Source organism: Carica papaya, chromosome 4 (assembly GCF_054855325.1).
Source record: "Carica papaya isolate Zhongbai chromosome 4, ASM5485532v1, whole genome shotgun sequence".
NCBI lineage: Eukaryota > Viridiplantae > Streptophyta > Magnoliopsida > Brassicales > Caricaceae > Carica > Carica papaya.
In genome coordinates this window covers 9635196-9658799 of record NC_142312.1, presented here as the reverse complement: position 1 = coordinate 9658799, position 23604 = coordinate 9635196, and the positions used below count along the sequence as shown (strand labels likewise).

General features: G+C 36.2%; 1 protein-coding gene across 2 annotated transcripts in view; it reads left to right on the top strand.

Moving 5' to 3' along the window:
• Nucleotides 1-23604, top strand: part of FY (Transducin/WD40 repeat-like superfamily protein) — a 51224-nt gene that overhangs the window by 11848 nt on the left and 15772 nt on the right. For both annotated transcript variants that reach the window (XM_088217794.1, XM_088217795.1), the window contains 6 exons: nucleotides 5999-6067; nucleotides 6195-6299; nucleotides 14629-14724; nucleotides 14821-14903; nucleotides 15006-15077; nucleotides 15156-15253. In XM_088217794.1, coding sequence (XP_088073920.1) covers nucleotides 5999-6067; nucleotides 6195-6299; nucleotides 14629-14724; nucleotides 14821-14903; nucleotides 15006-15077; nucleotides 15156-15253 — 523 coding nt within the window. The remainder of the gene's footprint in view (nucleotides 1-5998; nucleotides 6068-6194; nucleotides 6300-14628; nucleotides 14725-14820; nucleotides 14904-15005; nucleotides 15078-15155; nucleotides 15254-23604) is intronic.

Below are 23604 nucleotides of genomic sequence, written 5' to 3'. Positions count from 1 at the left end.
CAATAGACATGATCATATGCCTTTTCCATATCCAATTTGCAGATCAGGCCATCAATATTATTCATGACTAGCTCATCCACCACCTCATTTGCCACAAGTATTGCATCTTAAATTTGTCTCCCTTCCACAAACGCATGTTGGCATTCATTAATTACCTCACCCAAAACACTAGCAAGCCTGGCCTCAAAGACTTTTACAATAATTTTATAAATGCACCCTACCAAGCTTATAGGTCGAAAATCATTAACATGCTTTGCCCCCTTCTTTTTGGCAATCATCGCCAAGAAAGTGGCATTGAGGGACCTAACAAATTTTCCATTTTGATGGAATTCATTAAAAACTTCCATGATATCATCTTTAATATCATCCCAAAAAACTTGGATGAAATTCATATTAAAATCATCCGGTCCTAGTGCCTTGTCACCATTGCAACTTTTTAAGGCAGCAAGTACCTCTTCCTCAATGAAAACAACCTCAATATTTTTCCTACTATCCATGCTAATACTCTTGAAAGTTAGACCGTCAAGTCTCGGTCGAATTCTTAACTCTTCATCATATAACTCTTTGAAGTAAGACATGGCAGCCTCTCTCATTTTGTCATTACCACTGTATTTCACACCCTTTACCCACAACTTCTCAATGTAATTGCTGCGTCTTCTGTGGCTAGCTAAAAAGCATGAAAATATTTATTGTTCCTATCACCCTCGTTTAGTCATTTCGCCCTAGATTTCTGTCTCCATGTTTGTTCTTCAATTCTGGCCTGTTTAGCAAACAACACTTTAATTTCATCCCGTCTACTTAATTCCTTTACATCCAGACCTTCACTACCTTCTTTATCATCCAAGTCCCCTAATTTCTTCACAAAGTGCCCATATATTCCTCCTCCTTTCTCAATTCCCCTTTAGTCGACTCTTTAACGTCATTTTTAAGCATTTTCAGTTTGCGCGCGATTCTAAAAGAAGCAGTACCTAATACCTCATAAACCTTTCATTTCTCCTCCACTAGAGCCCTGAATTTTGCTTCATGCACCCGCCTATTATCCAGCCTGAAGGGAGCCGGACCCCACTGGATACCATCAAAGGCGAGACAAATAGGGTAGTGATCAGATATAGTCCGTTGAAGCAAGGTTTGTGTAATTCTTGGAAACTTAAGAAGAATGGAAGAAGAAATGAGGAATCTATCAATTCTGGAACAAGAAGGATTAACCCTTTGATTTGTCCACATCCATTTCCCTCCCAACATTGGAATATCATCCAAATCAAGCTCCTCCACCGCTTCAACAAACTCCAGTGCAGTATGAGTCTTAAAGTTACCACTGCTCCTCTCATCTCTTTTCATAATCATATTGAAATCGCCACCAACTACCTAGTGGCACCCCCATTTCCTTTTACAAATATGTAACTCTTTCCATAAAAGTTCTCTCTCCTCCTTGTTTCCTCTACAGTAAATTCCAAAGAATACCCAATCTACTCGCCCCCTGCAGCTCTTAAATAAAACGGACAGAGAGACTTCATCAATAAGAACATCCATGCAACGAACACGATCTTCATTCCACATCACCACAATCCCCCCCGCAGCTCCTTTGGCTGGCATACATTGGCTACCAATGTTCCCTAGTTTCTAGATACTTTTTAACAAATTGCGGTCAATAGATTCCATTTTCGTTTCCTGTAGACAGATAACTGATGGTTTCCATCTCCCCAGACAGCTCTTGATTACTGACCTCTTCTTATTGTCGTTCATTCCCCTCACATTCCAAGACACAATTTTATCAATCATTAAAACTAGTTTTTGTTATGGGCTTCCTCAATCTCCCCTTCCTTTTTCCTCCCATCATAATTCACCGCAAATTCAAATCTTTTCAGCTCTCTCTGAATACCTCCCTCGTCTTTTTTCTTCCCTTTTGTTCCCTTTTCTTCAATCTTTTTTCTCTCAACACGCCTTTTATCTATTTCGGAAAAGAAAACAAATACCTGATCTTCCATTCCATCCAGTGAAACACCCATCATCTTGTTGAATTTACGGATATTGTGTAAGACCCAACTGGAGCTGCTTTCATCTGCTTGTCATACTGGTGCCTCAGACTGGAAGAACACACTGATTGCTTTCTCATTCTGGGCATCCAAGGCTTGAGCTTCCTCTTCTAACACAACAATTGCTTGCTCGTTGTCGTTAGGGTTTTGTCCTTCCTCTAAAAACTCCTTGTCCTCAATCTTGTTTTCCGACAACTCATCCGCCATTCCTTCGAGTAAACTTGCATCATGTTCATCGAACAGTCGAGCAATCATCAACTCTTCTTCGTTGATTGCTTCTTCACCAACCATCTCTGATCCACCTTCCTTACACTGCATATTTTCTCCTGGAACATTTGTCGAGGCTTACACCTCTTTTGAAACCGAGGACTCACTACACACATTTTTGCTACCAACGGGCCTCCAAACAGCCATAAGAGTGTCTTTCTTCCTTCTTGGCCCATCCTCCTTCAAACTCGATACCACAATACTTTTACCCTTCTCTTCTTGTGAATACCGTCTCATGCCCAACGACCCAAGAGGAGTTGGGCCAGGGCCATTAAAACTATAGCTCTTTTGATCTCCCACCCAAGGCTTTCGCAGGCCGGGGTGGGTTATCAGCCTGCTTCCATCCACAAACTTCATGGATCCAGTTTGCCCCACCCGTGAGTCTGTTTTCCTCGCGGTGTTAAGCGTCGCCGCATAACTTCGGCCTCCTCCCATTGTTTTGGAATATTGGATCACCGCTTCACAATACGGATAACTAAAGTAGAACATACGATGTTCGTCCCGAACTAAGGTCCTCCCATTTGACACAACCACCTTCCTCTCTGAATAGTTTTTGGAGTCCGGATTGACAAACTTTTGGTCTGCCAACTCAAAGGCAGCCACCATGAAGAGCCACCAGCCTCTACCCTAATACCCATCTGGGATAAAAATGCGCTTCGTCTTCCTTTCCCATGATTCCGAAATAAGTAAATACACACCCCTCCTACTCTTTCCAAATGATATCCACAGATCTCGGTTGTGGCCTCGAAAACATGGCGTTTTGATGTTGTACTAGTAAAATTCTTCAAATGCCTTCAACAACCAATCAACTTCCACCTTTCCCAGAGATATCAAAGTTTGAAAACCTCTCCCGTTCTCGCAAATTCGCAATCTGTCCATTTTCCTTCCCTCGCTTACGAAATCAAAAGTTTTATTCTCAATAACCAAGAATCTCCGGCCATTCTGGACTCCCATGTTGATTTCTTTTGTCCGCTTTAAGACCCCCACATATCTTGCTAAACAGGTGAGGATTGTGGCCGACCTAAAACGCACTAAGCTTATTCCCGAGTGTTTGAAAATGATTAAAACAGTATGAAGACTGATAGAAAGAAAGGATCTGTTTTGGAAAGTTTAGGCGGAAACGAAGAATAGAGAGAATTTTTTAGAGAGAGAGAGAGTTTTAGAGAGAAGTTTTATATTTATTGGGGTAAGAAAGTTATTTTGATTGTACATGTTGATGATATCATTTTGACAGGAGACCATATTGAGGAAATTCAAGAGTTTAAAGAATTTCTAGGTGAAGAGTTTGAGACTAAAGATCTTGGAATGTTCAAGTATTTCCTTGGCATGAAAATAACTCGGTCCAAGAAGGGAATCTCAGTATTACAACGGAAATATGTTCTACATCTCTTGAAAGAGACATGGATGCTCGGAAGTAAACCTGCGGACACACATATGGACCCAACGGTTAAACTAGGATCCAAGGCTTGTGATAAGTCAGTTGATAAAGAAAGGTATCAAAGACTTGTAGGCAAACTCATCTATTTGGCATATACATGACCAGATATCAGTTTTGCAGTTAGTACAGTAAGCCAATTCATGACTCAACCAACCGAGGAACACATAAAGGCAGTATATTAGATCCTGAGATATCTAAAGATGACTCTAGGTTAAGGATTGTTCTTCCAAAAATCAATGAACAGGGATGCTAAAATCTTCACTGATGCCGATTGGGTAGGATCAGTAACTGACAGAAGGCTTACATTAGGTTATTGTACTTATGTCTGGGGAAACTTAGTCATTTGGCGCAGTAAGAAACAGTCAGTGGTATCACGTAGCAGCGCAAAATCTGAATTTCGGGCACTCGCTCATGGAATATGTGAGGGCGTATGGTTGAGAAGAATACTGTTAGAACTAAAAGCGTCTGTTACCACTTCTATGAAAGTATGGTGTGACAATTAATCAACCATTAGTATGGTCAAGAATCCAGTGCATCATGATTGAACCAAACATGTAGAAATCGATCGACATTTCATCAAAGAAAAAATTGAAGACGAAACTACAACACTCATGCATATTCCTACTAGTCAACAAATTGCAGACATCCTAATAAATGCTCTACCAAAAAGGACATTTGATGATCTTATATCCAATCTAGGTTTACTTAACATTTATGTAAACTAGATTGAGGGGGAGTGTAGAAAATCATAAAAGGAGTTTGTTTCATTTCTGTTTGCTTGTTGTAGGAAAACCACCAAGTGGTTAAGAGGTTGCTCTTAACCAAATATTTTTGTCCCATACTCTCATAAAGTTGTTAGTAATTAGTTGTATTTCCTACTTATAAATAAGCACCTCATGATGAGAAGAATAAGACAAGAAGAGAATTTTTCCATTCTCAAAATCTTCATGAGCCACTGAGGCACCTATTAGTTTGGTTCATACATGGCAACATATTATCTAGCCACTACCAACCAAGCCAAGGTGTTTGAGATTCCTTCCTCAGCTAAGTTTATTTTTGGAAAAGATTTAAAAGAGTTGCAAATCCATGCAAAAAATTGGAAAACTGCATTCCAAATTTCGTCAAATTTGGTAGAATTTAGAATGTATTGTTCCAATTTCACATGAATCTATATTAGATAATTTTTTATTATCTTTCTAATAGAATTTACATCATCTTCTAGTTGAATTAAGTGTAGATATGCAAATAAATTCTTGAAAACTTTTAGATCTTTTAAATGTGGCCTAAAGCACTAGTCATATGCTAATCTTCCCAACGGTTCTTAGAGCTCCCTTTAGGTTAGTGAAACAGTAAATAGTCCCTAATTCTTGTCTCCAAGTTACCTGATTATCTTAGTCACTGACTTCCTTGATGGCACTGTACCAGGAATTGATGTTGAGTTGTGTCTCACGATCAAAGAAATTGTTCTTCAAAAAAGTTCCTTATAAAGGAAAATGGCAAAATATTTGGGCCAATAATGTTTTTCATTACCAGGTTTTTCTTTTAGTTTTACGGTTTCGCTTAATCTCCTGAAGTTACTACACTAGTCTAATGTTAAGTTCTTCATAATCAAAAGTTTTAGGTGGCACCATTATGTTTGCACTTTGCCGAACCATATTAATTTCTATGGTCTATCTTTGTGCTTCATCTGTTCTCACTTTTTCTTTAACTTTTATGTTTATTTTTTGAGCACCATTTGAAGGGAAGCAATGGTATCCTCTCAGTCCTCTGTATAATGCGAGTGAGGTGTAAAATTGCACCACATAATCATAATTAGGATTGTGATGTGGGACTGGCTGTGGTTGTTGGTTGACATCATTAGCTGGTATTCTAGTCGTGATATGATTCTTTTTTTCTGTACAAGCTCCTGGCAACTTTACTTATATTTTCTTATATAACCATGTTCGTTTTTTTTCTTTTCATCATTATACGATTCGATTATATGGCTAAATATTATTGGTCCCTTAAAACATCCTGGCTGTTGCGTCCAATTTCAAATATTGTGTTATAGTCGTAATTTTTAGCTTGTTGACTAAAGTAAACAGTATCTAGCAGTGGCTTTTCTTGAAGAAAAAATAGATTCTAGGAGTATTGTTGTATGCATTGCTTCTTCCTCAATTCAGTTTGCTTTTTTTATTTTCATTCTGAAGGAAGTTGGTCTCACTTATGTTGTCTTGCTGATACATTTGAAGCTTGACTACTTTTAGCTGTGTTTCTGCAGATTCGAATGTGGCAGCGTGATTCAAGAGACAGGACTACTTTACAACCAACGCCAGCTGCAGCAGTGGATGTGAGTGGACATTGTCTATATGTGTTGTTTCCTTTCTGCAAACATGAAAGAGAGTGGAGTGGTGTCATCGTAATATGGTTTCAATAAACTTGGTGTATAATTTGTCTTATATGGATACATGGTGCAGATGTTGCCAACAATTGCATATTCAGATAATTCATCCACAAGTTTTGCAGCAAAATTTGTTCATACTTCTTTGAATAAAAACCGTTGTTCTATTAATCGGGTTCTGGTAAGTTAGATTAATGCCATTTCTTTGTGATATATTGTTGTTACTAACCTTTAGAATTTTCAGTTTGACTTTCTTGTTGTGTAGTATAGATTACTAACCTATCTACTTAGAAATCATGGTTTTATATTGGGCTGTGAACAATACTCCTGAACATGAACTGTGAAAAGTGTTTCTTTGAACTTTCACTATGCTTCACCTGATTACACAGAGCATAAGTTGCTAGAAGCATTCTCTGAATAATGGTATTTTTTGAAACAGATTACGAGAATATTTAGTCTTTGATGTAACACAAGTGCCGTCAGGACTTTGTCGTCCTTTTTGACCAAGAGATTCCTTGGTTATTTTTGCTTCATATGCTAGTTCTTTTGTGAGGTCATCATTTATGTATTAGGTAATTCAAATTAGATAGTAGAGTTATTTTTTTGGTGCTGATAGAAGTTTCCTTGGAGCTTGGAGAGAGATATTTTGGATGAACTAGGAAACATCTCTTCTTGACAGAGACCAAGGACAGATGGTGCTGTTTCTTCTAAGTAGTAATGGGTATAGATGGTCCGAATTAGTGGTGGGTCAAAACAAGCTGTTGTAAGACCTCATTGGGTGAATCTTTGGACACTTGTATAAAGACTTACTTGTCGCAAGTGAGTAGTGTGCACTGGTGTCTTTGTGGTATGAATTTGTTGATCTTGATTTCATGAGTTAAGGAATCAGAACAACCTTGATAAGAGCAATAGAGCTGCCATTTTCAATCAGTTGCTGGTGGTTTGTAAGATTTGAATCAAATTTGGTTGATTGATATAGATATTTTCTAGACTTACATTTCAGAAGAAAGAGGGTTTGAGAAAATGAAGCAAGCTTGTGGGCTTGGTTGACTCCTCTTCTTTATTAGATGAAAATGAATTATTATAAATGGGCACCAAAGAAGTGTCACCTATGTGAAAAGGCAAACTAAGCATCATTGGATGTCAAAATATCAATAAGGTTCTCAAGAGCGTCTATATCAAGAAATTTGACCTTTTGAACAAAATAGACAAGATTTGGAACAAACGGTTAATGCTACAATAAGGAGAGCAAATCCCTCAAAGATTCCTTGATTTCTTTCTTTTCAAATAACCTATATAATAGCCAATAAAATGATCGAAAGTACATCTTCTTAGATCTTTTGCTATGAAGACCATCCCAAGGTCAAATCTCTTATGAAAATGTGCTATTGACAACCCTAGTAGGTTGAGGAGGCAAGAACATAAATTTTCAGGTGCAAAAGAAAGAGAAAGTTGGGGGATTCATCTTCATGAAGATATGTAGGCCATCATTGACCAAGATTTTTCATCTCTTTATCAAATTGTTAGTGGTAAAAATTTTCATGCAACTTCCTAGACAAAAAAAGCCATACAGGTGAAAGCTTCATCCAAATTTTCTTTCACAGGAAAAGAAAAGCAACTTTGGTTTTGAGGCAGACATTACAATAGGAAGACTTCACTTGTATATATAGCGTTATAATATTTGATAGAATACACATCAAATTATTCTTAACATGGTATCAAAGTTATAGAAAAAATACCATGATTTTTCACAAGTCCTAAATTATATATGATAATATCATGATTTTTCACAAATCCTATTTGATAGGAAGCAGGATCGATATGTAAACTAAAGAAGGCTCTGTATGGACTCAAATAATTGCCAAGAGCATAGTTTTACAGGTTCACAAGGGTGATGATAGATATGAGATTTAAGCAGGTTTAAGGAGATCACATTTTGTTTATCAAACACTTAGAGACAAATAGAATTATATCTCTTTTAGTATATGTTGATGACATTAGATAATAGGAGATGATGAGAAAGAAAAATTGATACTAAAACAGCGTCTAACAAAAAAATTTGAAATAAATGAATTTGGTAAGTTGAAGTATTTTCTAGGAATTGAAGTCGCTCGCTCAAAATTCGAGATTTTTATTTCTCAACAGAAATACATTTGTAACTTGTTGAAGTGCACCGACAAGTTAGGATGCAAATCAGCTAGTACTCTTATTGATCTTAATCATAAATTAGAAATAATAGAAGAAGATATGCTAGTAAATAAAGAAATGTATTAGAAGTTGGTTAGGAGAATGATATATCTATTCGACACGAGATCATATATCGTTTATGCAGTGAGTGCTACAAGTCAATTCATACACAGTCCAACATAATTGCACCTACAAGCAGCTTGCAAAGTACTTCATTATCTTAAAAGGTCACTTGTAAAAGGAATTGCGTTCAGGAGAAGTGATAAATTACTTTTACAAGTTTATATTGATGTAGATTATATAAGGTTAGTTATAGATAGAAGGTTTGCCACGGGGTAGTTTACCTTCCTTATGGGCAACTTGATCACCTTGAGAGGTAAGAAACAAAATATAGTTGCGAGATCAAGTATAGAATCAGAATTTCGAATAGTAGAGCACAAAATGGTTTGTGAACTATTATGGATAAAAAAGAATTTTGAAAGAATTTAGAATCAAGTGGGACCCTATCACCTATATTGTAACAACAAATCGGACATAAGCATCACTCACTATTCGGTACAACACAACCCTGACCAAACACGTCGAGATCGATAGACAATTTATCAAATAAAAACTTGAAATAGTCTAATATGTACCTCATACCTGCCTATCAATTCTCAACTCGGAAATATATTAACTAAAAGCTTAAGAATCCAACATTCTAAGCCTTTATTGACAAGCTTGTATATATAGAGTTGTAATATTTAATAGAATACGCATCAAACCATTTTTAAGAATAGCTATTAAAGAAATTGGATTATCCATTTTCCAATCATTCAAATGCCTTAAAAGCTATACATACCAATAAGATGTTAAGCAATTCAGTTGCAAATAGTCACTCCCTAAGACCTTTTTGTCTATGTTTTGATTAAAAATAAAATAAAATGGTCTTTTAGAAGTCTAAGGCCGTATCAATAACCCTCTTGAAAGTGTAAAGGTCAACCATTATTAACTCTTATAAAGCATAAGTTGGTAGGCCCAAGTGTATGGCTTGTGAATGGGTGTTACTAATGCAAGATGGATATAGATCCTTAATCATATTCTTTTGTGGTGCCTGTTCCCTATTTGTCTTTAGAGTTTAGGGTACAACTTATTGGGCTTGAACTAGCTTCTTACTGGGTGGGTAAAGGAGGAGTTGAGAGCTTGGGAGGGGCACCCATGGGGATAAGAGGTTGGGGTTTATCCCTCTGGCTACCTTTTGGGTCAGTTGGAAGAAAAGAAACAGGAAATATATATATTTTTTTAAAAATAAAAAGTATGGTATATATCACTAATAGACAAGCATAAGGGGGTGCCAACCCATGTACAAAATTATTTACATGTTAATCAGGATATCAACAAGATTTCAAAAGTTTTCCATCGAATAAAGACGAGTGACCCAAAAGCAAAACATTCGAGGTCTGAAAGCATCTATCTTTAACCCTACCAAAATCATCTTTCATCCCTATGGAACTCCTCCTGTTTCTTTCTTTTTACACCACCAAAAATATAGCAAGGAAGATGAGATTCACATAATCCTTCCCACTGCTAATACCCTTTGAGATCCAAATCTCATCTCTAACTGAACCAACCATCACTCAACTATTCTCTAGTAATTTGTATGCCATGATTCATAACTTATATGTCAGCAGACACTAAAGTAAGATGTTCCTCCCTCTGGTATAGAAAACAACCATTCACCATAAGTTTCCCTTCTTTTTAACTTGTCAATAGTAGAAATACATCCACGTCCTGCCTCCTACACTTTCTAGATTTACCGAAAAGGAAAGCTAGTCTTAGTAGTGTCAATCTTAACCAAATAATTATAGGAAGATCTAACTGAGAAGGTCCTTATCTAGATTGGTTGGTCACTATTCCTGTCTATTGAGACAAGAGAGTGTACTTAAGAAAGACTCATACTCATTAATTTTTCAATCATTAAGGTTTCTTATCATATCCGCATGCCACTCCCTTTCCACAATATCTCTGAGTGACTCATGGATCAAGATATTCTTATGACATGCAATAGCGAAAAAGGAAATTGAACTCTGAGCGGTCCCCCCTAAGCCATGAGTCCTTCCAAAAACTAATTCTATCCCTAATGCCTACCATCCGCTTGGTGCATTCTCGTGAATATATTCCTACCCATGAATATTTTTTTTTCCACATTCCCTTCCCATGCGGTCTTGACAATTATCTAGAATACCATTCACTATTCATGGTGCTGAACTTTGTTTTTATCATCTTCTGTGATAGACTACCATTCTCTTTCATGAACCTCTAAAGCCACTTATCCTGTAAAATCAGGTACATCTCCACAATAGCTCTCAATCCAGAACCACTATGAGACATTAGTTTTTTTATCTCATCCCATGCCACCAAGTGGTGGTTTTTCTTATCATTGGAGTTGCCACAAAGAAATCTACACGGCATTGATTCCGCTCTTTTGGCAACACCAACTAGGATTATTAAAAGAGACATATAATAAATGAGTAGATTGGCCGATGTATTTTTAATGAGTGTGAGTTTCTCCCCTTTGGACAAGATGTTTCTGTTCCATCCGACTAACCTCTTCCCAGACCTTACCACGACAGGATCCCACATCTTCACATATTTATTATTGACCCCAAAGACAACCCCAGGTACTTAATCGGTAGCTCCACAATTTTACAACTCAAGACTCTTACCAACTTAGTAGCATCATTCCCATCCCCTAATCTCACTAATGCAGACTTGGAGAAGTTGATATTAAGACCTAAAACTGCTTGGAACCTCAATAAGATGCATCTAAGATTGAGCAAAGCCCCTTCATCTGGCTCATGAAACCCTAAAGTGTCATCAACAAAAAATAAATGGGTTACCTCTTGCATGTGCTCACCCACTCCCACTTTAAGGCCTTTAAACAAGTCAATCTCCCTAAGTCTTAGCATTATTTTATTCAATTCTTTTATAACAACAATAAAAAGTAAGGGAGGTAAAGGGTCATCTTGTCTAAAACCTCTAGAGGCCTTGAAAAAAGAAGATAGACTCCCATTCACCATGACCACGAAGGACATAGTGTTAATATTGGAGTTAATCCACTTATATCATTTATTTTGAAGCCCATTCTATTTAGCATATAATAAAAAAGTCTAAATGTACATGAGCGTAGCTTTTCTCATATCTAACTAACATAGGACCCCTTTACTATTCCAGGATAATAAATACTGCTCTTAGGGTGAACTGGTTATGGAGATTTTTCAGGGAAGAAGATAGACTATGGAGAAAGGTCATTACTGTCAAATGGGGGGATATTCCAGGTAGAGAGGGGCCAGGCAGAATCAGTAGAAAGCAGTCTTGGGTTGTGGAGGAAAATTTTGATGGATTGGCACCAGTTTCAAAACTGTATTGAATGGAGTATCGGTTGTAGTAACAGATTCGATTTTGGAAGGATGTTTGGATTGAAGGGGGTTGTGTCATGAGCCGATTCCCAAAAATATTTGAGATAGCCCAATCTAGAAACATGGTTGTTAAGGAGGCATATAAGGAGCATAATGGTAACACGTTTTGCAAAGTGTGTCAGCAGGAATTTAAATGATTAGGAAATCCGGGAATACCAGAATTTGCTAAGTATACTGGAGGCACTAAAACTGAATAACTCTGCTAATTGTATGAAATGGACGTTGAATCAAAATGAGTTGTTTTCTGCCAAGTCATATTACTGTTTTATCAGGGAGGAAGGGGATGACATAATCTGCATCTTTCCAGCAAAACAGATCTGGAAATCTAGAGTGACACCTAGGGTTGCTTTCTTTGCTTGGGAGGCTGCCAGGTGATGTATTTTGACACAAAATAAGTTAATTTCGAGGGGTCATTATATTGTCAATAGGTGCTACCTGTGTTTGACAGCTGCGGAGTCTTGTGATCATCTTTTATTATGGTGTCCAGTGACTTCTGAATTATGGAGCATGGTGTATGGGGTCCTGGGGCTAAACTGGGTGGTGGCCAGTTCTGTCAGTGAGGAAATTTGGGCATGGTGTGGACTCAAGCTTGAAAATGATTGCAATAAATTGATTCCTCTGACTATGTTTGGGTTATTTGGAAGGAAAGAAACCTTAAAGCTTTTGAGGGAAAAAAGAATTTGATGTATAAGATTGAGAGAGGTGGTTACATTTTTTTGGGACTATGTTATTGGGGCATGCCATGATGAGAGATGAAGATTTTGGGATTGTCATTGATACCCTAACTATATTGTAAATTTACTGTATATGGGTGGTACCCATTATGGTACTATGTTTATAATAGTACATTTACACTTCTTATTTATTTATTTTTTTAAAAGAGTGAATTTGATTGAATTAAAATGCCTATCCAGTCTAAGGTTGAACTACTGGTTTTTCTTGAATCCAATACCGTTTATAAATAAGGTCCTGGCTCAATCATGGTCTTGCTTTGATGATTAAAACTTAATAGGCTTGAGGGACATTGGCTCATGGAATGTAGATAGACCCATTAATCTTGGGAGGTAAATTGTGTTTATGTTCTGTTCATTTTTGCGTGGAATATGAATAATATCACATTCCTAGGAATATAACATTGACTTATATGAGCTAATATTGATTCAAAATATAATCTCATCAGTAGCTTTGATCTTGGATTACTGTGAAAATGTTATGTTATAATTTATGGTTTTCCTAAATTGCCTTTTGTTAAGCAGTTAAGAAAAAGAATATGCAAGTATATGTGAATATTATCCATATGCGGAGAGACCAATATATTTGGAACCACCTCATTGATTGAATAAATGCACATATAATAGGTCGGCTTTTATCAAAAGAGTACTCTTGCTAACCTAGTAGCTTTATGTGGGGAGACAGTAATCTTTAGAGATTTTCTTGGTTGTGTCTTGGGATTCTGTTAAGCAACCACTCAAGGTGACTTGGCTAACATCTCTTAAGGTTTTCAATGAGTTTTTGCATGCGAAGTGGTTCTGTAGATTCGTGGTTCTAGAGGTTGCTAGCGAGTTAAAAAGTGGGTTGCAAGTGAATTTTTGATTGAATGTTTGGTGCGAGAACTTCTGTCCATGCTAGCAATTTCCATATCTTTCGAGAATGGAAATGGTTAGAAGCTTTTCAGATAGACATAATTAATCATGTCATGGTTAGGGATCGTTTCACAGTTGGATCTGATGAGATTGTTTGGGATATGGATTGTAAATGACTGGGAATTAAATGATTGCCTTCCTTTGGTGCCTTAACAACGTCTGGAGTTCTGCATTATTCTGAAGACATGTTGAATTGACAATTGAGTAAAAGGGAGATTATTTTTAAGTCCTACCACAGCCATCTATTGGCTAGGACTTCCACCTTTAAGTGTTTTCCGTGGAATCAAAAATGGAAAAGGAATCTTAACTCCACATCTCTTTTATGATTGGGAGATTGCATATGAGAGGATTCTGATGATTGATAACCATAGAAATATGGGCATTGCTTTTGGTGAATGACTGTTATTTGTGTTTGTAACTGGGACTCCATGTTACCTACTCCTATTTCGAGTCAGTTGTGGAATATTGTCTTGGAGTTGCTTGAGATGGATTATAGGGCCTTCTATTACATCTGAAGGGCTTGGTGTAAGGTATTCAGGTTGACTAGAAGAGAGAGACCTTGACCAATGCTATCCTTTGTCCATTATTTGGTTATTTGCAGAGGATGAACTTAGGGACCTTATTGGCACTTTTATACATGCAAATGTCATCTAAATCTTTTTCCTAATGGTAGCCTCTTGATTTGTGCTATTAGGACTGAGAAAATGAAAATAGATGGAACATTTGCAAGTTGAATGTTGGTCCTTATGCAACAAACTATATACTTGCTTCTAGCAGAATAGAAAGAGGGGAGGAAACTAAAACACATTATATAGGGCAAGCTCATAATATAATGTTAATTGATTTTTCTTAGTTTATTTGTTGGTGTATGGATTTAAGTCTTTAAGATCCCTGAACTACTTTTTTGGGGTGCATCAGGCTATTATGTTTAGGAAATTTAGCTATTTCGTTTGTCTTATTTTTTCTTCCTTTATCTGTTTGGTGAATGTTTTATGTTTCGTGATAGGAAATACATGTTATGCCTAATTAAATGTATTATCTTGCAATAGTTCTCTTCTTGAGTGATTGTTCATAGCTGTTGAGTATGACTGCCACTTTGATTTGATTTTAATTTTGCTGTTATCTGTTTCATGAATGTATGATGGAGCCCTTTCCAGTTTCTGAGTTTTATGATCCTGGATTGCATTCTTTGGATGTGCACTAACCCTTTTGTTTGTTCTAGTGGACTCCAACAGGGAGACGTCTAATCACAGGCTCCCAAAGTGGGGAATTCACTCTTTGGAATGGACAATCATTTAATTTTGAGATGATTCTCCAGGTGTGCTATGCTAATCCGTGATTATCTTGTTTGGTTGAAGTATAATGGCTAATAATGGCTCTTGGTTTTCCTTTTTGTTTCCTTCTAAATCTTCAGGCCCATGATCAAGCAATAAGGTCCATGGTGTGGAGTCATAATGACAATTGGATGGTTTCTGGTGATGATGGGGGCTCGATAAAGTAATTCTATCTCCTAACCGTTTTATTATTCTATCTAGTCTTCTTTCTTTCATACTTTTCATGAATAAATTATTCTGTACTGATGTTAGGGGCATCTTTTAGGTATTGGCAGAACAATATGAACAATGTCAAGTTCAATAAATCAGCTCATAAGGAATCAGTCCGTGATTTAAGGTAGACAGTCTATCTTTTTACTCAAACAAACAGAAAATATATTTAGAGCAGTTCGTAGTGATCATTTTTCTAGAACAGTTTTTGTAGGACAGATTTGAAGTTCTGTTCCTGCTCTGATGATACCACTGTTAAAGTTTGGGACTTTGCCCGGTGCCAAGAAGAGCATTCTTTAACTGGTAATGTGATTGACTTGTGTTATGGAAACTATTTATTGCAGCAATTTAGGATATTATTTTGGATTTAATTGTATTCTTTTCTTTTGGCATCATCTTTTTTTGTTGAAGCCTCTTTGTTTTCCCTTGAATACACACCGTGATTAAGGAGCTTGATCTGCCTTTTGAAATTTGCGTTTGCATTTGCCTCAAGTTGTCTCCTGCTAAAAAAGTTTTTTTTTTTTCTTTTATAATTTGTGGTCAACTTCTTTTCTCTAATAGACTATAAATCATGTCCAAATGAACATGGGCTTCCCCTACAAACATGACTTCTGAAACTAAAACCCTAAATATTTTATTTTCTTTTTGTGAAAAAAAATCATGGAGGGAGTACAGCTTTGCGAAAATTTTCTCCTTTTTGCACTGGTTGTCTTTGTCGGTTAGTCCTAGCTTTGGTGAGACAGCCATGCAATCAAACCTCCTATCTAGTCCATTGAATCAAAATCTTCTGATGTGGTGTTGGAAGGTGAGATCATAGGTGCCCTATGTATCATTTAGAATGTCTTTTGCAATAGATTCTTTATCCTCTTTTTTACTTTAAGAATAAATGACTTTTAGTAAATTTTTTTGGGTCAGAAGAAAAAACTCCCAGAGTAGGCACCTTAAGAGTGGACTTTTGGTTAGGGCCTTTGAAGGGGTGGAAGAAATTTAATACTATTAGAAATAGATGGATTTATATTTTTGGTTCTACATTTTTGGAATATGATATTAATGATTTGGAAGATTTTGGGATGGTAATGGATCAATTAATGTAAATGCATTTTAAATGGGCAGTACCCCCTTGGTTCCGTTTAATATAATACTACACTTTTATTTAAAAAAAAAGAAGAGCGTGGATAACACTCAGTCACTATCTCTAGAAGAGGGTAGCTGCTTGGAGCTTAGAGAGCAATGCTGGTGGAAGAAGAAGGATATATTTTCTATTGGGCATTGAGGTGGATGGCTGTTGGAGTTGTTATTGGCAGTAAATACGGTCTATGGTCTGAGTTTAGAAAAAAGAAGGAAAGAGGTGATGGGGGATGCGATGTGGTTTGACCACGAAGAGCACATCAATGAGCATGATTTATTTTGTAGCCAGGAAGTAAGTGCAGCTCCATAGGTGTTGAAGAGTGGTACCTCTCCCTGGTTTGTAACTAATCAACCGAGGCTTAGGAGAGCGTGAATATGCCCTACTCGAATGAGCTTTCTGTCAGGACTTGCCTTGGACATTTGATTCACCAAAACCAGAATTTAGAAAAATGTTGAGTTTAAATATTTGTGGGTATTTTTGAGAAATTAGAAAGGTTGGGGCAGATTCTGAAATTAAAGAGATAGAGAGGACTGAATGGGAATTTTTCAGAAAAGAAAAAGAAGATTTTTGAAAGAGAGAAGAGGGCTGTCGGGGAGAGAGAAAAGAGGAGAGAGAGAGAGATGGTGTCGGGGAAGAGATAAGAAAGAGAGTTTGAGAGAGAGAGGAAAGTCTTTAAAGAGAGAGAATATAGATATGTGAAAGAGAGAATATTTGGGAGAGAGAAGGACTGGTTTTAGAGAGAGAAAAAGCTGTTAGAGAGAGAAAGAAGCTGTTAGAGAGAGAAAATGCAGAAATGTGATATTTTATTGCTTGAATTCCATCAATACATTGCTCGATCCACTATCACATATTTTTATACATGAATCGGTGTAAATTTCTTCATTTTGATTCGCCAAACATCGCCGGAAGTCACTGTTCAGAGTTGGGGACATGTTGATTAAAGGAAGAAGACGAACAGGCATGAGCCGGTTCAAGACTGAAGCAGCTGCGGTTTAGCGGAGAGAGTCGGCTTGGTTCGTGCAGCAACGATGATGGTTCAGAATGGTTCGACGTTTCAGTTTTTTGGTTTGCTTCAGATGCTGCCACATAGCTGTTAGGAGGGGATTCTGTGAAGTCAGATTCATTTTTCTCTTCCTGCTCCTTATTTTTTAATTCTCTGTATCTTGGCTCATTCTGTGGTGTTTGCATCCGGTTCTCAACACTTCCAAAGTTTGCACCCCCTAAATCCAAACCCAAGCCCTAGCCCTAGCGTAAACTATCATGGCCAAGGAGTAGTTTGCAGCTGCTAAACCCAAAAGAACTGGACTTCAAAGGGGCTAAACCCAAAAGAACTGAACTTCAAAGGGATGAAGACAGCCAATATACACATTTTACAATTAATTACTTTTCTTTTAGAGGAAAGTTTGACAACTAATTTGTAGTAAAGTAACAAAAACAAAATCTAATAATATCAAATATAGCTGTTAATAACAAAAATAACAGCTAATATAGCTATTGTTGTTGACCAAATCTAGAATTAAATGTTGAGAATATTTTTATAATCATGAATTAAATGCACAATATTTCCAAAACTTCCCCTCAAGTGAGGTTGAAAATGTTATTCATCTCAAGCTTGGAACTTAGGTCTTCAAAGCTTTTTCGAGGCGAAGCTTTGGTTAGGATGTTTGGAACCTGTGACTTTGTTTGTTTGCAGAGCAGTTGGACAACATTGCCTTCTACTTTTTCTTTTATGGAGTGATGATCAATCTCAACATGTTTGGCTTTGTCGATGAACCATATTCTTGACAATACTTAGTGCAAATTAATCATCATAAAAAAGTTTCATACTGTTTTTTAAGTTAATTCCTAGTTCCTTAACCTTCTAATTCAAATACCTTTACAAATTGCATTGTCTATAGTGCAAAATTCAACTTATGTACTATTTCTAAAGATCAAGAATTTTTTCTTGGTTCTCCAGGTGACTAAATTTACCCATACATAGGAACAATAACCAGACTTTATCTCCGGTTTGTGACAGATTCCGCCCAATCTGCATCACTGTAAATTTCTGTTTCTCGTCTGGGACCATTCTTGAAGAATAAAACCTTGTTAGGTGTTATATTCAAGCATCTCATAATCCTATTAACAACCTCCATATGTTCTTGTGGATCATTCATGAACTGACTTCAATGCTAACTTGATGTGTGTATGGGATGAGTTTGCCTACTAATCTTTGATATTGACCTTTATCAATCGGAGTACCTTTTCTAGATATTCCTAACTTGTTGGTGGTTTCCATAGGGGTGTCAGCTTGTTTACATTCTAGGATCTCACACTCAGTAAGCAAATCTATGATATATTTTCTTTGGGACATATAGATGTCTTCACGTAATCTTGCCACGTCCATTGCTATAAAGTATATAGGGTTTCTTAGATCTTTAATTTCGAATTCTTTAGTTAGAGTTTTCTTCATCTTATGTGAAGTCACCATTGACATCTATATTGTTAACATACACTATTAGAATAGATAATTTACCGTTGTGTGATTCCTTTACAAACAATGTACAACTTGACATTGAGAATATCCATGTTGTTTCACCATTGTGAATCTCTCGAACTAAACTTTTGGGGATTGTTTAAGACCACACAATGACCTTTTTAACTTGCAAACCTGATGTTTCATATATGGAGTTTCAAATTTAGGAGAGATCTTTTATATACTTCTTCAACTAGTTCTTTATCCAAGAATACATTCTTCACATCTAGCTGGAATAGAGGTCAATCCGAATTTACAGCTAATGGCAGGAGAGCACGAATGATGTGTAGCTTAGCCATTGGTGCAAATGTCGCTTGGTAGTTTTAAGAACTAGGGAAATGAATATTGAATATTTACTCATGTTTTATTGAAATAAAAGTAGATATATATATATATATACATGTAGACGAATTCATATATGGTAACCAACATAAATTATCCTAATAATTTTATTTTTAATTACATTTACATATTTAGAAAAATAATCATATTATTATGTATAGGATATATTCTATAATATTTTAACACTCCCCCTCAAGTTGAAATATAAATATTAATCATGTCCATCTTGTTCTTAAAATACTGAGTTTGTGTTCCATTTAGAGACTTTGTGAATATATTACCAAGTTGTTCTCGTATCTTCACATAACCAGTAAATATAAAGTTTTCCTAAATTTTCTATTGGATGAAGTGACAATCAATCTCGACATATTTGGTTCTCTTATGATACATAGGATTTGAGGCAATATGCAGGACAACCTGATTATCGTACCAAAATTTTGCAGGAGATGTGAATTTAAATCCATTTCATATGAAAGATGATGTATCCATAACACTTCTCATGTGGATTGGGTCATAACTCTATATTTAGACTCTGCTCTTGAGGGAGATATAATTGTTTGCTTCTTACTTTTTCATGATACGAGATTTCTACTAACAAAAATATAATAGTCCGTAGTAGACCTCTTATCAATCTTACATCCAGCCTAATCAGTATCTGTAAAATATTCAATGTCAGTATGTCTGTGATTTTTAAACATTATGCCGACTCTCGAGGCACCTGTTAAGTAGCATAGAATTTGTTCTAGAACCTCTCTATGTTTAACTGTAGGTACAGACATAAATTGACTTGCAATACTGACAGAATATGCAATATCTGGACGAGTCACAGTGAGCTAATTTAGTTTTCCAATTACTCGTCTGTATTTTTCTGGATCATTAAGACAATAACCATCATCTTTTGTAACATGTACATTAGGTACTATAGGCGTATTACATAACTTAACTCCTAGCTTTCCTGTTTTTACAAGTAGATCAAGTACATACTATAAGATAATAAAATTCCTTCCTTACTTGTTACTTCAACTCCCAAGAAATATTTTAGTTGTCAAAAGTCTTTGGTATTAAACTTAGTATGTAAGAATGACTTGAGAGAGGATATTCCTGCATGGTCATCTCCTGTAATTATAATATCATCAACATAAATAATAAGAAGTATAATACTAGCTGTTGATTGTTTATAGAAAATTGAATGATCAGTCTTACTCTTTTTCAATTCGAATTCACATACTACCTCACTAAACTTGCCAAACCACGCACAGAGATTCTGCTTCAGACCATATAAAGAGTTTTTTAAATTACAAATTTTCTCGTACTCCCCATGAGCAACAAATTCAGGTGGTTGCTCTATATATACTTCTTCTAAGAGATCACCATAAAGAAATGCATTTTTAATGTTCAGCTGGTGTAAAGGCTAATTTTTGAAGGCTGAAATAGAAATGAATAAACGGATAGAGGTAAGTTTGGCTATTGGAGAGAATGCATCAGAATAGTACATCCCATAAGTTTGAGCATAACCTTTTGCTATCAATCGAGTTTTAAGTCTCGCCACAGAGCCATTTGGATTCATTTTAATTGAAAATACCCATTTGCACCTTACAACTTTTTTTTCCTTTGGGTAAATCTAACAGATCCTAGTTATGATTATCATCAAGAATATTTTTCTCTTCAAGCATGACATTACGCCAATCAGGGTGATTCAGAGCATTCTTAACTGTTTTGGATATGGAAGTGAAATCTATAGAAACAATTAAAAGGATAGATGAATGAGACAAATGATCATATGAAATGAAATTAACAATAGGATAAATAGAATGAGGAAGGGTGTATTGATATGTACCTTTACGAAAACTGATGGGAAGATCAAGATCATGAGTAGAAGGATCAGATGACGAAGAAGCTAGTACAAGACATGTATTATTAGTTTGTTGTCTTCTGGAATAAACATGAATAATGGACGATTGTTCTTGAGTTGAAAGCACACCATCATCAGTTTGCTCAGAAGGCATATAAGAAGAAATACCATTATCTGGTTGCTCCGTAGAGGTACTGTTTTATAATCTATAAATAAGTCACTTATCACCCTTCACCTGATCTGAAAACCTGGACTATGAGAAGAAAAATGATATATTCTCTGAAAAGAGGATATCAGTTGATACTAGATATTTATTAAGATCTGAAAAGTAACACCGATATCCCTGTTGCTGGTGAGAATATTCTAAAAAGATACACTTTAAGGCTTTGGGATCCAACTTAGTAATACTGGATCGTACATTTCGAACATAACAAATACTACTAAATACTCGCGATTGTACCAGGAATAACAACTTGTTTGGAAAAAGAATACTATAAGGAATATCACTTTCAAGTATTACAGATGGTAGACGATTAATCAGGAAATAGGTAGTGGATATAATAGCATTACCCTAGAATTGCTTAGGAACTTGTGTCTGAAGTAAGAGAGCTCGAGCAGTTTCAAGTAAATATCTGTTCTTTCTCTCAACAACCTTGTTTTGAGATGATGTATCAACATAAAAAGACTGATGAAAAATCCTATGTTGAGTCATATAATTTTGAAATGAGTTTAACATATGAAGAGTTTAATGAGTCTCACATATGTGATGTTTGTAAGGCTTTCTATCGTATTGAGAAGGAGGCCAAATCTCTCATAGCCTATTTTATGAAATTTAAAAGGACATGAGGAGTTTAATGTACATTTGTCGTTCATTGCTGATATCAAGGGACAACAAACACAGAGAGAATGGATGACCATAATGAGTTTTTTGACTGATTTTCCATATGAAATTGAGACTATTAAATCTCAAATTTTATCTGGTTTCGAGATCACATCTCTTCAGGAAGTTGTTAGTAGAGTGTTATGCACAGAGACTACTATACCTAATCAGCATACTAGTTCTTGTTATTAGAGAAGGAGGAAGAAATAATAACAGGGGAGGAAATAGAACAGTGGATAGTCGGTAGAATGATTCAAGCAGTATTGTTTGTTATTACTGTCATGAGCAAAAACATACGGAACGGCAATGCAAGAAATTACAGAATTGGAAATCAGAGAACACAAACTGCGAATATTGTTACTACTGCTACTGTTAGCTCCTCTTTTGAGAAAACTATTATGGTTTCAGTCAATGAGTATGCAAGGTTCTCTCAGTTCTTTAACAAACTCACAATGATTAATTAAACCAATTATCTCACTATTAATTGAATTTCTAGTTTGTAGAAACAATCATGCATCATCTCTTAGACAGATTTGTTTAGTTCTACCAGTGAGAGAGTCTTGAGTTAAGTGATCATTCTTATCAATATTACGTAGGTAAACCCTAATAGTTTTGTTCTACTTCAGATAATTTGTGTCATTTAATTTATGCTCAATGATTTTTGACATGACTGGGAGTGGCTCACTCACCGAAAACTTATTATCACTCATTCTTAACTCAAGAATATTCATAAATTGTTACCAAAAAATACTCAAACACAGTAGCTAAAGACACACGAAAAACACTGCAAATATATCAGAAAATTTGAGAAAACAGAGTACCTTTTCATGCACGGGTATCAACAACCCTACCAGAACCTCGCTGTCAACCACTAGAGGATCTATGCTGCCGTCGATGCTGCTGCTAGAGGGCCACGCACTGCCGCCGGAGTTCCACATGCTGCCTAAAACCACCAAACAACCTTCTTTAGATCGGAAATCACCACAGAACTCCAATGTTAGCCTTAATCTAGAATGACGTTCGCATAAATGCCCAAATTGTGCTGGAGAGCGGCAAATCGCTTGCTGTCGCGCAATCTGCTCCTCCGCGCCGTTTCCCTCTTCGACCCTCTAGTTTCGTGCACAGAATCAATTGGCCGAGCTCCTTTGTTGCTTTTATCCTCGAACGGGAACCCATCATGCACAGGAATGCTCTCCTCCGACAATCTCGCTGAATGCAACCTCAAAACGCCGAGCAAATTGCTTCCTCGGCTTCTCCCGCATACACCACCGGACTGGCCGCGCTTTGAACTGGACAGAGCTTGGTGGTTGTCTTTCTCCGGCGCCGGAAATGGATTGTTCAACCATTCTTTTTGTCTGATGTAATTTGACCCCTAAAATCCTAATCCTAACCCTAGCTTTGATACCATGTAAGAATTAGGAAAAGGAATAGTGGATATTTACTTATGTTTTATTGAAATAAAAATAGAGATATATATACATATAGACGGATTCATGTATGGTATAACCAACATAAATTACTCTAATAATTTTTTTACTAATTATACTTACATATTTGGAAAGATAATCATATTATTATGCATAAGAAATATTTTATAATATTCTAACAGTAGTCAATACCGTAAGACTGGGTAATCTTTTTGGCACAAATCGTGTTTTGTATCAGTGTTGCTTCCATTGTCGTTGTATTTGATGGTGAAAATTCAATTGCACCCTACTGGATTAACTATTGCTTTTTTAGAGGAAAGTTTGACAATCAATCTACATTAAAATAGGAAACAAAAGTAAAATTTAATAATGTCAAGTCTAGCTATTAATAACAAAAGGAACAAATAATAATTGCTCGATTGTTGACCAAATCAAGAATTAAAGGTTGGGAATATTCTTATGATCATGAATCAAATTTTGAGAATATTTTCACACATGTTATGATGAAA